This window comes from Falco cherrug, chromosome 8 (assembly GCF_023634085.1).
Source record: "Falco cherrug isolate bFalChe1 chromosome 8, bFalChe1.pri, whole genome shotgun sequence".
NCBI classification, from domain to species: domain Eukaryota; kingdom Metazoa; phylum Chordata; class Aves; order Falconiformes; family Falconidae; genus Falco; species Falco cherrug.
This window is the reverse complement of record NC_073704.1, coordinates 17,475,457-17,490,216: the sequence shown is the minus strand read 5'-3', so window position 1 is coordinate 17,490,216 and position 14,760 is coordinate 17,475,457. Positions and strand designations below refer to the sequence as shown.

At 41.2% G+C, this 14,760-nt stretch overlaps 1 protein-coding gene across 4 annotated transcripts in view; it reads right to left on the bottom strand.

The window, feature by feature from the left end:
* SESTD1 (SEC14 and spectrin domain containing 1) overlaps positions 1-13,366 on the bottom strand; it is a 56,051-nt gene extending 42,685 nt beyond the window's left edge. Inside the window, exons 1-4 of one of the 4 annotated variants that reach the window (XM_055718555.1) lie at positions 13,066-13,366; positions 9,940-10,002; positions 9,170-9,272; positions 918-997 (exon numbers count right to left, since the gene is read on the bottom strand). In XM_055718555.1, the coding sequence (XP_055574530.1) occupies positions 918-972 (55 nt within the window). In that variant the 5' untranslated portion in view covers positions 973-997; positions 9,170-9,272; positions 9,940-10,002; positions 13,066-13,366. Of the gene's footprint in view, positions 1-917; positions 998-9,169; positions 9,273-9,939; positions 10,003-12,627; positions 12,650-13,065 lie in introns of those variants that run through there. The other 3 variants (XM_055718552.1, XM_055718554.1, XM_055718553.1) reach the window with 3 other exon arrangements.
* Positions 13,367-14,760: the final 1,394 nt, after the last annotated feature.

The window sequence follows — 14,760 nt, the reverse complement described above, 5'->3', positions numbered from 1 at the left end:
ATTAGTATGGGTGAAGTTACCCACTGTCCCAGGCTTTAATATGAGTTGAGGGGTGGGTGTGTGCATTTGTTTTTAAACAGGAATTGTTTGATGTGTAATTGCTGGGCACAGCGTGCAAATTCAAAGCAAAATGAATTCTATTAACAAAGGAACAGGTTTCACTTCTCAAGTGATTGGAGCAGGATAAACTAGACTAGCTAAAATAAACTAAACCAGAAGAATTTTTATTTATGACAACACCTGTCAATTTATGAAGTTGAGAAGTGTTCTGCAAGTTATCTACCTAGAGTTGAAAATTAAACACCAAGAATTAACACCACTATATGACAACAGTGAAATCAGCAGGAGAACTTCATTCATCATTTTAAGTATTTCCTTTTGTTTTTCTTCTGCACAGGGAGAAGAGAAAGCTATTTTCCACCCAAGGTTCAAGAGGTTTTAATAAATACAACAATAATTCCAGCCTTGCCTGAATTAACTACTTGGCAATAATCAAAATGTTGCAATGCATGGCTAATTCAGCTCCCATCCATTTCTATGTTGGAAAAAAAAAAGACAGAGGTGAAAAGGAAGGAAAAAATTTCTGAAGAAAATTCTGAAAACATTCTATTTCTAAAACCACATTAGAAAACCAGAAAGGATTATTCTTGTATGTCTGCTAAATTACTACTCTTCTATTTATGGACTGAAACTTCATGACATCAACTTTGTGGGTTGAGTTAGAGGCTACAGTGGAACATGTGCTAAATGCCAACAGCAATAACTTGGCTACTAGATTAAAAGTTTCAGAGATCCTTTTGAAATATGACCCAGCACTAATCAACAATATATTTCTGTTAAATACATCCAGCAAATACAAGTAACCAACTTAAAAATCCAAATTATGCAGAGAACCAATAGGGAAATAGAAACACTACCTGAAAGAAAAGCCAATTTTTTCTTCAGAATGGGTAATATTACTGAAGCTTCCATTCTACTGCAGATAATTTTCACAGCTCTGAAACACAAGACGTTTAAATTGTCAAGCATGGGAAATCAATTATATGTCACTAGAATGAGCACTGACCAAAACACTTTTGTACTCTTCTGAAGGAAGCACAGAACACTGTAACTGAAATCCAAAGTATTGTAAAAGCCAAAGAAAAAAAACATTATCATATGCATTTTTCCATGTAAACATTTAATTAAGGAGTTCTTCCTCCTCATAAAAAAAAAAAAAAAAATAAATCAAAGCAGCTTCTCAACCAAGGACATTGATATAAAAGTCTTATTTCCTAACCCCATTAAACTACTATTAATTTACAAGTAGATCATTTGTTTGCTCAGTCATTCAGAGATAAAATGAGTTTATATAAAATTACATTTTTGCATAGTGTATTTCATATTACCAGAAATATAAAAATTAAATACATTATGCTGCATGGATGTCAGGACACTGCCATTACCCTGCCAATAGAAGGTCTTCAATTAAAGAAAAACATCCAAGAGCTAGAGTAAGTATGTCTAACCTATAGCTGGAAATGCTTCTGCTCCTGTTGGCTCCAAATCCCTTCTCACCTTCATCCCATTGTTACTGCATTATGAACTGCAATTCACTATGATTAAGTCTTTGTGTTTCACTGACAAATCAACAGAATTCTTGAACTGCAACCTCCTCTTCCTGCCTACACAAAAGTAGCAACTGGCATATGCTTGTATGTCTGAGTTCATACTTGCACAAATCAATCCATATAGTAAAAAACCCTTAAATCTTCACAGAGATACAAAATTCAAGATATGTGCCAGTATCCAGTCAAAACAGATTTTAAAAATAAAATTCTTAAATTACAGGCAAAGGACTTCAGACTACAACCTGGAATCACCCATCTGGATACTTCAGCATTCCTGCACACAGAGTATTTTTTTTTTCCTGGGGGGGAGGGGGAATTAATTGAATCAAAACTATAAATGATCCAGGAGAAAGAAAGAAAAGAAAAAAAAAACCAAACCCAAAAAACCTCCAGAGAGCCTGAGGTAAAACAGAATAGTTATTCCTCCTCTTGTTAAAACAATGAGCTTTATTACAAACAAGCAGCAGAATAATTATTTTTATTATGAAACAGAAATGACATTTTAACAACTTTTTACTGTTCCTCCCTGTTCCAATGCATAATGTCTCACAATGTCCATTCCCATTCCTTATCCCTAGATCTCCATATTTAAGTGCCATTTTCATCAATTACATGAAATATGCATTTCCCATATTATAGAAGGAAACAAACACGTTTCAGTTCTTTCCGGAAACTGAGTCCCAAGACAGCTTGCACTTTCAACAGTTACTCATATAAGCATCCTTTTAAAGCCTCCTGTATGCTTCAGACAAAAATTTGTAGGTTTGTTGACTCAGTCATTTTTGTCGCTCAAACACAACAATCAAACCACCCTGTGTAAACTAGTTAAGTTCAGCAGTATTGTTTTTTTCTTTTCTTACCTGGTAATGATTTTTCCCTCTCCTCCCCAAGCTGTATTTCAAAATTATTACAAATGGCTCTTTATCATCACCAATGAAGAAAGTCCAGACCTACACACAAACTTTATTATCTTCATACTTTCACATGCAAACTAAAGTTTGCATCAACTTAATGACTCTAGGAAGCATGTTTCTTGCTGTTGTGAAAAGACCAATTTATTTAATATGAAAGCACTGCCTGGCTTTCTGCCACAGTAGTGGTACTGTCCATGGATCAGAATAGTTCTTTTGTTCAGTATTTCCTGGAACCAAAGGAAGGATTCTGTTCATTCAGAGTGGAGGGAGGTGAGTCACAACAATTAGAACCAATTGCTGATAATTTCAAACACCTAGCTTTTGTTCTAGAAACTCATGCAATTCTCTTTTGTGACAGCTTTGATGTGGTCCATCTAGAAGAAAACTCTCACCAGGGCAGATTGTCAGAACATACCAGAAAAAAAAAAAACAAACCTTCAGGTTTAAAAATAAGGTTTAACATCCTTCTATATCTTTAACACTCCAGAGAATCTCAGGATGAATTAAACTAAATGCCTTTTTTAATACCAGAAAGTTAAACATTTCCAAGAGAGCTGGTGTCTGCTTTCCAGTGGGAGCTATCAAAGGTGTTTTAAAAAGGTACACTGCTAAAAAGCAGATATAAGTATATTTAGACCTACAAATAAATGTAAAGCCTTTTTAACCTGTTCAGAGGAAGGCAAAATGACAGGCTCTTAAACTGACCATCAAGCTCTCAATTTAGAATGAGGAAATATGTGTTGCTCAATGCTGTACCACTGTTTAGCTGAAACAAACACATCAAGTGCCTATTCACCAATAAAAAAAGGCATTTGGACTCATTAAGTAGAAAAAAGCTACAGAAGAAACAACATCACTGAGAGAACAGATTTCACTTGAGGAAACTGGAATACTTCAATAAACTGCATTTTATCATTTCTAAAGCAAGAGACATAACTTATCTGCTCAAATTTTATACAGATATGAACCAAGTTAAACCTGTTTGCTGAATTTCAGAAAAACTTCTGAGCATGCCCACCTGCAATCTACTTTGCCAATTAAAATACCATATGCCAACTTGTAAACCTTCTGTCTACAGGAAACGTTAAAATAAAAAAACCCTATACTGAAGAACCTCACTAACTTCTTTTGAACGACCTGGGCTTTCAGGTTTTTAAATCAATGCAGCAGTGTTAGTCTGCAACAACGTATTCATTCCTTTGCAGGTTTCCACAGAAAATTGGTAAAATTCAGTTCACATAATATTTGTATTTAAAACCTAAATATTTGAAAGGTGTTCCAGTTAAATAGAAAACTCTCCCAATCCTCCTACCAAGCAGAAACCAATACTAGTTGAGAAAATTCTCTTAAATACAAACTTAAATGAAATAGATATACATTAGGGGGAGGACAGAAGGCTAAGGAGACAGCAAACAAATAGTAAAAAAAAAAATAGATTTACAGAACAAATAAAAATGCAAACAATATTTCAGGCTGCACTTAATGTGACATCAAATCATGACATGGTAGGCTGCATCTTCTATCATTTCTAGGTTCTGGAAAGACTATAAATTACACTGTTTTAGTCAATACAGTTTAAAATTCAAGAAGTTGTTTCAAAAAACAAAAACAAACAAAAAGCCACCAAATTCACATACAATAAGAATTATGTAATTCAGCGTAAAAGTGCTTAATTTCTCATGAATAAGAGTATCACTTGCATTTTCTGCTACACATCTTCAGTCCCATCTAATAATAAATTTAAATAAGAACCAATGTCCAGACGCTGTTTAATACCATTTTAAAAGTCTGTTAAAGAGAAAGGGCAGAGGGTGAAGCTGACAGACTCACATTGACTAGATGACTGAAGTAAGATGTTACAGAGAAGCTGCCCTACAAATAACAGGTGTTTTCTTTTTGTCAAAATTAATTCAGACTCCATGAGAATACTAACACGTCTACTCAAATTCATTAGACCTGTAACATTTAATACCCTCAGTACACATTACAAGGTTTTTAAATGGGTTGGTCTGTTCATGAGCATCTACTGCACGTTTCAAAGAACGAGTACTTTCTTCATTCCTCCATCATGTACCAAGGAAGAGAACGTAGCTGGTCTGTTAAACACAGGACTAAAAGTCAGGAAAAAAAATAATCTGGTTTCTATCCCTTGTTCTGCTTAGAAATATACATATGGCTTTCAGCAAGTCATTTATCTCTTTTAGTCTTCATTCAGTCCCTCCATCTAATTCCCTTTTTTACAAGACCACTGTGATGTTTAATTCATTAACGTTTTTGAAGACTTGAGAGATTAGAAGGAACTCCACAGATCTGCCTATAAATATCCAAGCAGCAGATGGGCAGCTACATTCAAAACTGTAGCAGCTTGCAAGTCTAGGCACAAACAATAGCACAAATAACAACAGACATTCTGAAGGGGGGGGGGGGGGGGGGAGAGAGAAAAGCCTCCATCATATAAAATAAAAAAAAAAGAATTTCATTCTGAAGTCAACTTCTGAATTGCAGAGCTTCAAAATTAACAGCTTCAGTCCCTGAAGGCAGCATACAAGTTTTTTTCAGATGCTACCTTCAACCCACAAAGCATTACCCCACACTCTCCCTAGATCAGCTTAAAAAAAGTTCATCTGTCCCACACAGAAATAAAATCCATTTGCAAAAGACAGAGGGAAAGCTGAATATCAGAATTACGTATGCAGATGATTATTTCATCTTCCTTTAAAGCTACATTAAAGATGTCATCTCTCCCACAGCCAAGCGGCACAAAGACAGAACACAAACGAAGGTGTCCCCAGGGCTGATACCCCAGGGTAATTTGAGAAGCACGCCAAATCTGCCCAAAAAGTAAAAAAAGGCTGCAAGCATTCATTAGTTAATGCTGTCTTCAATTAAAGACCACATGGAACTGGGTTGCTCAGCTGGACAGTTTCAAAATAACGATAAAACCTGACAGATGAACAACAGGTTAAGGTAATCAGATACAGCGTTTGATTTTTACTCTTTAACATATTATGAGCATTACTGATAAATTTTTACCCTTGGAGCCTTTTAAGGCCTCAGAAAAAGGTAACTACATATTTAGGGAAGATCAAATCAAGGTTTTATTTTTCTTTTTCAACCACTCTGTTCTTTTTGACTATCTGTAAAAGCTATTCATAAAAACAGGCATACTGAAGTTTTATATTATGCCCAATTTTCAAGTTGTACACAAACACTCCTGATTTTCCATTATGTGTTAATTCACACTAAAGAATTAAGAAAGTAAAAGCCATAGACTCAGTAGTTTTCATCAGTCATGTAAGCTTGTTTAATTTTAAAGCAAAATGCAATCATACAATGTTGGTTCCATTACACATGCACAATTAGTACTTTAACTCAGCAACTTGTGAAAGCAGATTAGAATAGACAGATTGAGTAAGTAGTCTATTTTTGGTTAAACTTAGGCTTAACAATTTGCTAGGCCATGATCTAAAACCACATTGCCATAGCAATGCCAAATTCAAGCTTGGAAAAACTCTTTTTCTTCTGCCCCATTTTTACTGAGTTTCAAGTGTTACCTTGTACACTTCGTCTTCTAACTATAGCTAATCATAGCATTTAGAAGAGCTGTCTGTGAACTACTTCCTCTATTTAACCCATCTTCCATATTCGTTTCCCACCCTTTTTCACCCCCTCAACATTCTGTAAGAAGTGAAATAAAAGATGAGTGGCAAAAAGACGTGATGAGCAATATAATCAATAGTGAACCAGCAAATGGAGAACAAGCGAATAAGAGAGGTTATGCCACGCAAGAAGAAAAAGACATTATGCTTCTAAGTTTTAACTTTGATCTCAAGTCAACTATTCATTTCACAGAACGGCAGAGCTTTTTCATCAGACTTAGCAAAAGCGTCAGAGGGACAGAAAAGAAGGAAGAGTACCGAGCACAAAAACAATGTAACTAAGGATGTGCAATAACATCTTCATGTACAGCTGTGAAACACCATACTGACACCTCAGCCTTTTCATACAAGAAGGGCAAGCACAGGATGCTGTGCGGCAATTAGTACTCTCTGAAAGAATAGCACTTCTTTGGATTCAAAGGCCATTTCCACAGACAGCAATCTTGCTTCAGCCCCAAGGAACACATGCAGAAGTTCATAATGGTGCTACAACATGACATATAGAATGATAGCTTGCTGAAGTTTTCTACCCTTTCCAGCCTCAGGCCAAGCAAAATACATATGGTATATGTTAAATTACAGCAGTTCTCAGGCTTCTTCAATCTAGAATAGTACAGAAAATAAGTCACAGGTTTTGGATGCAACTCCACATTTCCTTTTCTGCCACATTTCCAGAGAGAGACCCCGTGTTTACCTTCCTGCAGAATCCTACAGCTTGCCCTTGTAGGATGTTACCACAGGCAGCAGAGGAGGCTGATCTACCTTACACCCTCTCTTGCAACAGGCAGTCAAAACAGCAGAAATTGCAGTAATCTGGTATAGTCCCAATTCACTTCACAGCATCAAGTGACCACAGAATGGACAAATGATGTAATTTGGGAGGTTGCTTTTTCCACCATTTTCTACACAGCAATAGGTCAATTGAAATGCTATGTTACAAGTACAGCACAGATATTTTATTTTCTTTCTCATCACACCTCCCTAAGACCCATAAAAAAAATAAACCTCATGTTTAGCTCTTAAAATTTCACGTAGAGATCATGTGGAAAGAAGACAGAAATCACACAGACTGTAAATTCTCCCACAGAAATAGTTATTGAGTCACAGGACGGGAGGAAGAAAAACAACCAATCAATAGTAAAATAAAACATCATACTCTTCTTCTACTTCTCTATATTAAAAAAAAAAAAAAAAAAAAAACAAAACAAAACACCACACACCAAAAAAAAGCAAACAAGTCACAAAATCTTGCAAGAATGAGCTGGGGGAAATGAGTACCTTATCACCAGTTCTTCAAGGAACTGTCCAAAAGCAGTCTGTGATGAAAGATCACAGAGAGCTTTCATGCCTTCAATACTTCATAGAACTGGCTAAGACAATGGGAGGAACGAGATTGGACAATTCAAGCCATAAGCAGCCAAAGACAAACAGCTGCACTGATGAGCGCAACTGTTGGCAGTCTGGAACAAATGAAAAATAACTTTCCTCTGGGGTGCAAGATTAGAACTTCTTGTTCCTTTTATAACAATTATATAAGAAAATCTACAACTTCATAACAATACACATACTTGGCATAAGTGCATGTGGCTCAGGCCCACAGGAATCACTTCTCAGCTCAGTATAGTGACACCACAAGAGAAAGGAAACAAAAAGAAATGCTGTTCTAAACCAAAAGCCATCAAGAATGGCAGTGGCAGGGGGTAGGAAAGAGCAAGGAACTGTTTGAGAAGAGAGTAGAGCTGGCTGCATGGACGTAAGTGTAGCAGACAAAAGCAGTCATCCTTTTTAGGCAGAGAAAACTGACACAAAACAAGAATAAAATACATGAGAGGCTAATAAAATGACTGTTTATAAATCTCTAAAACTTTGGGGTTGATACCTGACAAAAAAGTTCCCAGCTTAAAAGTAAGATTTTGTGTGGACCTCGAAACATCCTGAACAATTTCCTCTGTATTTAAAAAATAAAATAAAAAATTACAGCAGTGGCTTCCACCCCCACTGCACAACACACAAGGTAGACAGAATGATGATAATAATAAGAAAACCTTCATCAGAAGTAAGTGATTTGAGAACTTTGCTAATCTTAACCTAACATGAAATTACAAGAGATTAAAATATGCCAGATCTGGTACATAAATACCTTGTTCATTCACATTTTTAAGTTTCAAAATTTTTCAGAATTACACAAACTTATTGCTCTTCAAAATAAAAACAATTATATGCTGTCCTTGAATTACTATGTGCAAGGGAAGTAAATCTTTAACTTGCACAGATGTCTCCAGTCTTTGTACTCATGTTAAAAATTCTGAACATTTCAGCTGCAAACCACAAGTTAAATAGGCCACAGCAACCACCTGCAGTAACCACAGCATATCTCTCTCTCTCCCATCCTCTCAAAATAAAACATGTAGCATTCCACTATCATAAATAAACGGCCACATGCTTCAGAGAACATAAAATCAAGCTCTCTTGACCTGCTACCTGGAACACCTCTCATAGATGTAACACACATTTTCCATTGATACTGTTTCCTAGGGCCAAATTAGAATGTAACATGGAAGAAGGAGCAAACAGTATGCTAGCAGAGAGACAGAAAACAGACAACCCGCATTGAGGGTGTACTGATTAGAAAAAAAACATTGCTTTTACCAACAACAAAAAGTAGAGAAGCCATGGCACCTTTCATCTACGTATTGTGTGTACATCCTGACCCTTCCCCTCAGAAAGGGCCATTTATTTTCTCAAGTGCAGCTGTACACACCATTTAGTGACCAAAAAATTAACATCAAATCCATCATCTTATTCTTCCACCACCTTTTTCTTTTCTTGGCCTTGTCAACATTTATCCTTCACAATACCTCTCTAAGAGCACATCTCAAATTCAACTCTGCCAACACCATAGGAGTTCAGCTTTGCTCTGAATTCTCATGTGCCTACTACATCTATCTCTCTTGAATCATTGATTCTGTAAAGCCCTAAGTCATACCTTCATCTCCTCTTAACTATTGCAATTTCCTTCTTAATGGGTTCTTTATGTCCCAGCGTTCCAAACTTCAGCTTGTCCAAAATGCAGCAGCTCATCTTCTCACCTAGAAACAGGAAAACAACACTCCATATTGTTTTTCACTTGCTTCCTTGTCAAGTTTAGAGTCTGCTGTATGGATATCCTCACTTCAAAAATCTCTCGTTCTCATTTAGTCTAAAGAGTACAAAGCTTTGCCAGTGCATTTTTCTGCTTGCTCACTCAAGGTGCTCAAGTCTCTCATTTCTCTTCTGCACACAAGCTTACCAACCCCATCAGAACAGCAACAATCTACCACAATGCTTTTAAAACTTCTTTCCTTGGTCTCACCCACAACCACAGCTCCCTCTTTAAATCAGAATTCACATTATCTCCAGTCACATACCTAAACACTCTCTAATACATTTGCAAACACTGCTCTCTGTGGGAGACATCGACACTACGTAAGACACTAACACAAGCCACAGATTTTATAGTGCCTAAGCCAAACTATGTAGCATAACTTTAGTATCAGAACCTTTCTGTTATAGCACCTTTTAAAGATTTTAAAAGTCACAAGACAAAACCAAAGTAGGTAAGTTGAAGAAGGCATGCCTAAATAAGGTTGCACAAAACTAATTTCAAAGGTATTGTTCTATGCAGCATATTCATCAGTATCAAATCTTCATAACAACCAAATATATTGCATGAAAATTTTAAAGATCTTATATTTGGAAGAAATTGATCTTACTTACCATTGGTACTGGAATGCAATGCTGTCTGTTAGGGATACAAGTTTGAGCTCCGGATCCTGGATTCTATAAATTCAAATGAAAAAAGTATTGACCATATTTTTACATGTTAATACCCACTCTAAAACTTTATTTCCTCGGAGGTTAAACACAAGGATTTATTACAAAGCTGCATGATACGGGAGTTAACATCTCCATTCCATATTCACAAATACTTGTAAACCAGGCATTTGAGTTGAGTGGGATAGCAGTAATCCCGTATTTTCCACCAAAACATATGGTTGACATCAACATTGTTTATAATTAGCAGGCAATGCTCCTGAGGCAGCACCGGAAGCAGTGGAAGAGTAACAAGAACCAGAATCCTTGCAGTATGCTTTCAGTCAGAGGTCACCTAAAGAGTTTTAGGATAAATCAAAAATAGTGTTGGTATTTTTTGTGAAAAGAGGAAGAAAGTATTCCTACAAACTAAGTTCATCACTGCTATAAAATTTAGAGAGGCAAATTATAACTTGAATTAAAAAATGTAAATAGTCCCTATTTGTATTAGAAGATAAAGAATTAAGAGATGTGTCAAATGTAAAACCTCAGCAAATGCTTTAAAACTTGAATGAAACCTTGTAACTGATCAAATCCCACTCACCAACAAATCCCAAAACCTCAGAATTAAGTCTATAATGTATTACAGGCAAAGCCAAGATGCTAAACACATTTCATAGGTTTTACAGTTACTCAGATGCAGCAGTTATTACAGTCATCTCTCTCACAACAAATTTTAAATTTAAAAAAAAAACACTTCCATCACCAGAAGTTTTTGTAGTCAGGCAAACAAACTAGCAAATCCTCTAAAAGATGGAGAGAAGGCAAGAGTACACCCCTACAGATCAGGGACAAGAATATCAATAGCAAGTGCTCAAGACAGCTTAAATAGATACGTGATAGAAATCCTGCAACATCATTTCTTACCCCTGCAAGACCCTAGACCTTGCCTGCTTTATTAGAAGCTACCTACTGAAGACGTTCTGTATTTCCACAACCACTCATAGTCATTGGGGAATAAAGGTGCTCCTCTTCATACTCTATTCTTAAGGTCCCTTGACAGTTACGTAGCCCTGTATTCAAGTTCACCATCAATGTATCTAGTCTCTTCCAGAAGCAGCTCCAGTTCCCCTCCCTACTACCACTCCCAAGCAGCAGCCAACTGAAACCGAGCTAACTTCACACAACTGCTCTATTTTGCTGCTGGAAAATAACAAAAATCTAGGTACATCTCCCCTGCTTACATAAGCTTTACTGAGAAATGTGATTCCATAGACAAATTAAAATTATAGCCTGCAACTCCAGGAGACAACATGGCAGTGATTCTTGTGATAAATTTAAAAATACGTAAATGCTATTAACTTTTGTTTCTAGGAAAACTGATGTTACAGGTCATCTAAACTCCAAATAAAATATCATCTATTAGCATACTACTTTACAAAAAACAGTTGACTGAGGTGATTTTACAGGATTCTTCAAAAGCAGCAATCTATGATGTAAGGAATTATGCAAAATCCTAAAATCCATCACTAAAAAACCACTGTAGTTGCTCCTAGTTCTGGTGGGCTTTTTTTGTTTTGCTTCAGGGTTTTTTTTCCCCCTGACAGAGCAAAGCATGATCAGCACCTTACCAGTAAGCAGTAGGCCTCTGACCAAGCTTCAGTTCTAATTCCATGGTCCACCTTCCCCCTTTTCTCCTCCTTAAGTTTCTGCTTGGTATAGACAATGGGACTAGGGCTATAAAAACTCATATTCATAAATGAGAACCCTTACTAGCACAGAAGTTAATCACCATCACCGTTCCTATAATGTAATAACTATTCATTATTTACTATATGCTGGATCTTAGCAGATGTCACAGAATGGGGAAAGGGGGGAGGGAGGGTGAAACCAGTGCTTCCTCATCACAGTGAATTTTAGTGCATGAACAAAGTCAACATCCAATCATTTGGACAATGCAGACACTGCAATATAAGAACGCTGAGACCCAGTATTTCCTTTGGGATGAAGATGAAAGAACTAATAAAAGCATCCACTAATATCCATCCATATAAGCCTCACCAATTTTGCTCATTAAAATAAATCACAAAGACTCACAAAACAAAGAACCATTCTCCACTAATTGACTCCACTCTGGCTTCCACACACTCGTTCAAATTCTTTAAGAAAAGAGTGCTGCAACGCATCCCCGTCGTACCACTGCCTGGCTGAAAGGCTGTGCATGGGTAACACGGGATGCTGCGGGCACTGGGGAAGGCAGGACTGCGAGACAATGGACCTGTCAAAACCCGAAGACACGGCAACCACGGCCGCCAGCAGCCACCGCCTCGGCAGTGACCCAGCCCGCCGGGCCGCGCTCCCCGGGGCCGCGGCAACCGCACGGCCGGGATCGCCCACCCGCCCGGGCCGCTCCGACCCGCCGCGACACACCGGGGAAAGCCCCCTGCGAGGCCCAGCCAGCCCCGGCCCCAAGCCCCCTCCCTCCTTCCCCAGCCTGCCGCGGCACCCGCGGGGCGGCCCGGCGGGAGGCGGCTGTGGCCCTCCCGCGCCCGCCGCCCGCACAAAGCAGGCCCCGCCACCGGCGGCCACTCAAGAGCCCCCCCCCCGCCTCCGCGGCCACGTATGTAGCGGCAGCACGAACAATACCCCAACCTGTTGCGTGGGTTCTCCTGGGCTGCACCGACCTGCCGTGCCCCCGGCCAGCGGGACACACCGCGGGGCAGCGAAACGGGGGCAGCGAAACGGGGGCAGCGAAACGGGGGCAGCGAAACGGGGGCGGGCGGGGGGGTTTAATGTGGAGGAGGCGAGCTCCGCAGCCAGCCGCCAGGCACCCCGTTAGCCCGCCCACCGTCCGCGGCGATGCAGAGCCGGTCAGGAGGCCGGCCGCGGGAGGGCTACCCTGGCGTAAGGCCGGGCCACCGCCGCCCCCCGAGAAGCAACCGCTGCCCGGCGGAGCGAGGCGCCCCACAGCTCCAGCGCCGCCGCCCGGGGAACAAAGCGCGGCCAGGCCGCAGGGCCTGCGCTGCGCCCGGGGCCGTCCCTCCGCAGGGCTGGGGCGAAGGAAGCGCCTCTCCAGACGCGGCTACTCACCCGGCTGCGGCGCTCCGGGTGCCCGGGCTGGGAGGACGCCGGCGGCGGAGCGGGTGGACGCGGGGCGGAGCCTGGACCCGCCCGCTCCGGCCAGGCTGCGGCGGCTGCTCTCGGCCGCCTCGCACCGCCTCGCTGGCCCGGCGGCAGCCCCCGGGAACGGGAACGGGGGCGGCTCCGGCCCCTCCCCCGTCGGCAAGGAGACGGCGAGCACCGCGCGCTGCCGGCACCACCCCCGCTCCGCCGCCCGCGCCCCAGCGCCCCCCCCCCAGCCGTGCGGGGCGCGGAGCCGCGGTACCGGCGGCCCTCCCGCGGAGCCGCCGCGGCAGCTGCGCGGGACGCGGCCGGGCCGAGAGACGGCGACGCGCGGCCCCACCCCGGAGGAGACAATGTGCCGCCGCCGCCCCGCTAGGGGGTGCCGAGCGCTGCGCCCCGCAGGCCGCGGCCCCGCCAGGCACCGTCCGGGCGGGCCCTTTCCCGCTGCGGCCCCTTTCCCGGTGCCCCGGCCTCCTGTCAGCAGCGAGGGGCCGTTGTAGGTACCCGACGAGGACAGGCTGCAGCCCGACTGCCGGCGGGTTGCTCCAGCGCCAGCAGCAGCAGGCGTGCTTTACAGTTTGGAGATACGTGAGCGTGTGCGGAATGCAAGTCACATCGATCGCAGGTGAAAACAGGTCGCTGAAAGCGCTTCAGGCAGGTGCCAGTGTCCACCTGTGGCCCTTCAGTAATGACAAGGCAAACGCGTGTTTTGCTTCCCCCAGAGTGCAGCTAATAACCCATCATCAGGCCAGGCTCCTGGATAAACATCCTGAAACTCTGTCATGCCAAGTCTAAAATAAAATAAGCAAAAATCTGGAAAGAAACGCTGTGAAGAAAGCCAGCCAGGACACTTGTCTTGCTCTCAGTGTAACTGCCCTAGGTCAAGTTGCTGTCAGTCTTAAATCTCCTGTGGAATACATCATTTTCAGGCTACGTAATGGCTCTTAAAAAAAAAAAAATATCAGGTTCTGCAAACTCTATCTTGACAGTAATTTTGCTCTTGTTATTTGCAGAGTGACTGAATTACCATTTACTGTATCGCATTCCAAATAATAAAAGCTGCCTCACAGAAGCTGGAACTGCTGGGGTTCTCCCCTCAAAACACAGTTTGCAAAACCACCACTGTTTGCCCCCTTTCCTGGTGGCTGCCAGTCAACATCTAACACAGCCATTGCCCTCAGCATTGCCATCGGAGCGTGCTTGTGCTACTGACCTCATCCCTGGCCTCTGCTGACTCAGAAAGCTGTCCCTCTCTCAGCAACGCAACCTGTTGGACACACAAGAGCTAAAGGTAAACAATTGTCATTAAAATTTTCAGAGGAGGCCTGTCAGCCTCAGGAACATACCTTTTCAAAAATAACCTTTCCTAACAACCCCTAGAGATAAACAGAGGTAAGTGAACCTTGGCAGCTTCCAACAAAAGTAGTTGCTGCAGAGAGCCATATAAATAATTTTGTAATTTACTAAATAAGGAAAAAATTAACAATATTTTTAAGTGTGTGCACTACTGGGTTAAGAATGCGCCATATACAACTTTTAGATCACTCTTTACATTTATGCTTACTTATTGCCTACCTGTGGTCAGAAAGTAAGACAATAGAAGCTTTTGCTATTCATCAACATTTACCTAAGATCCCATGGGCGGTAGGAGGAGAGAGGGGA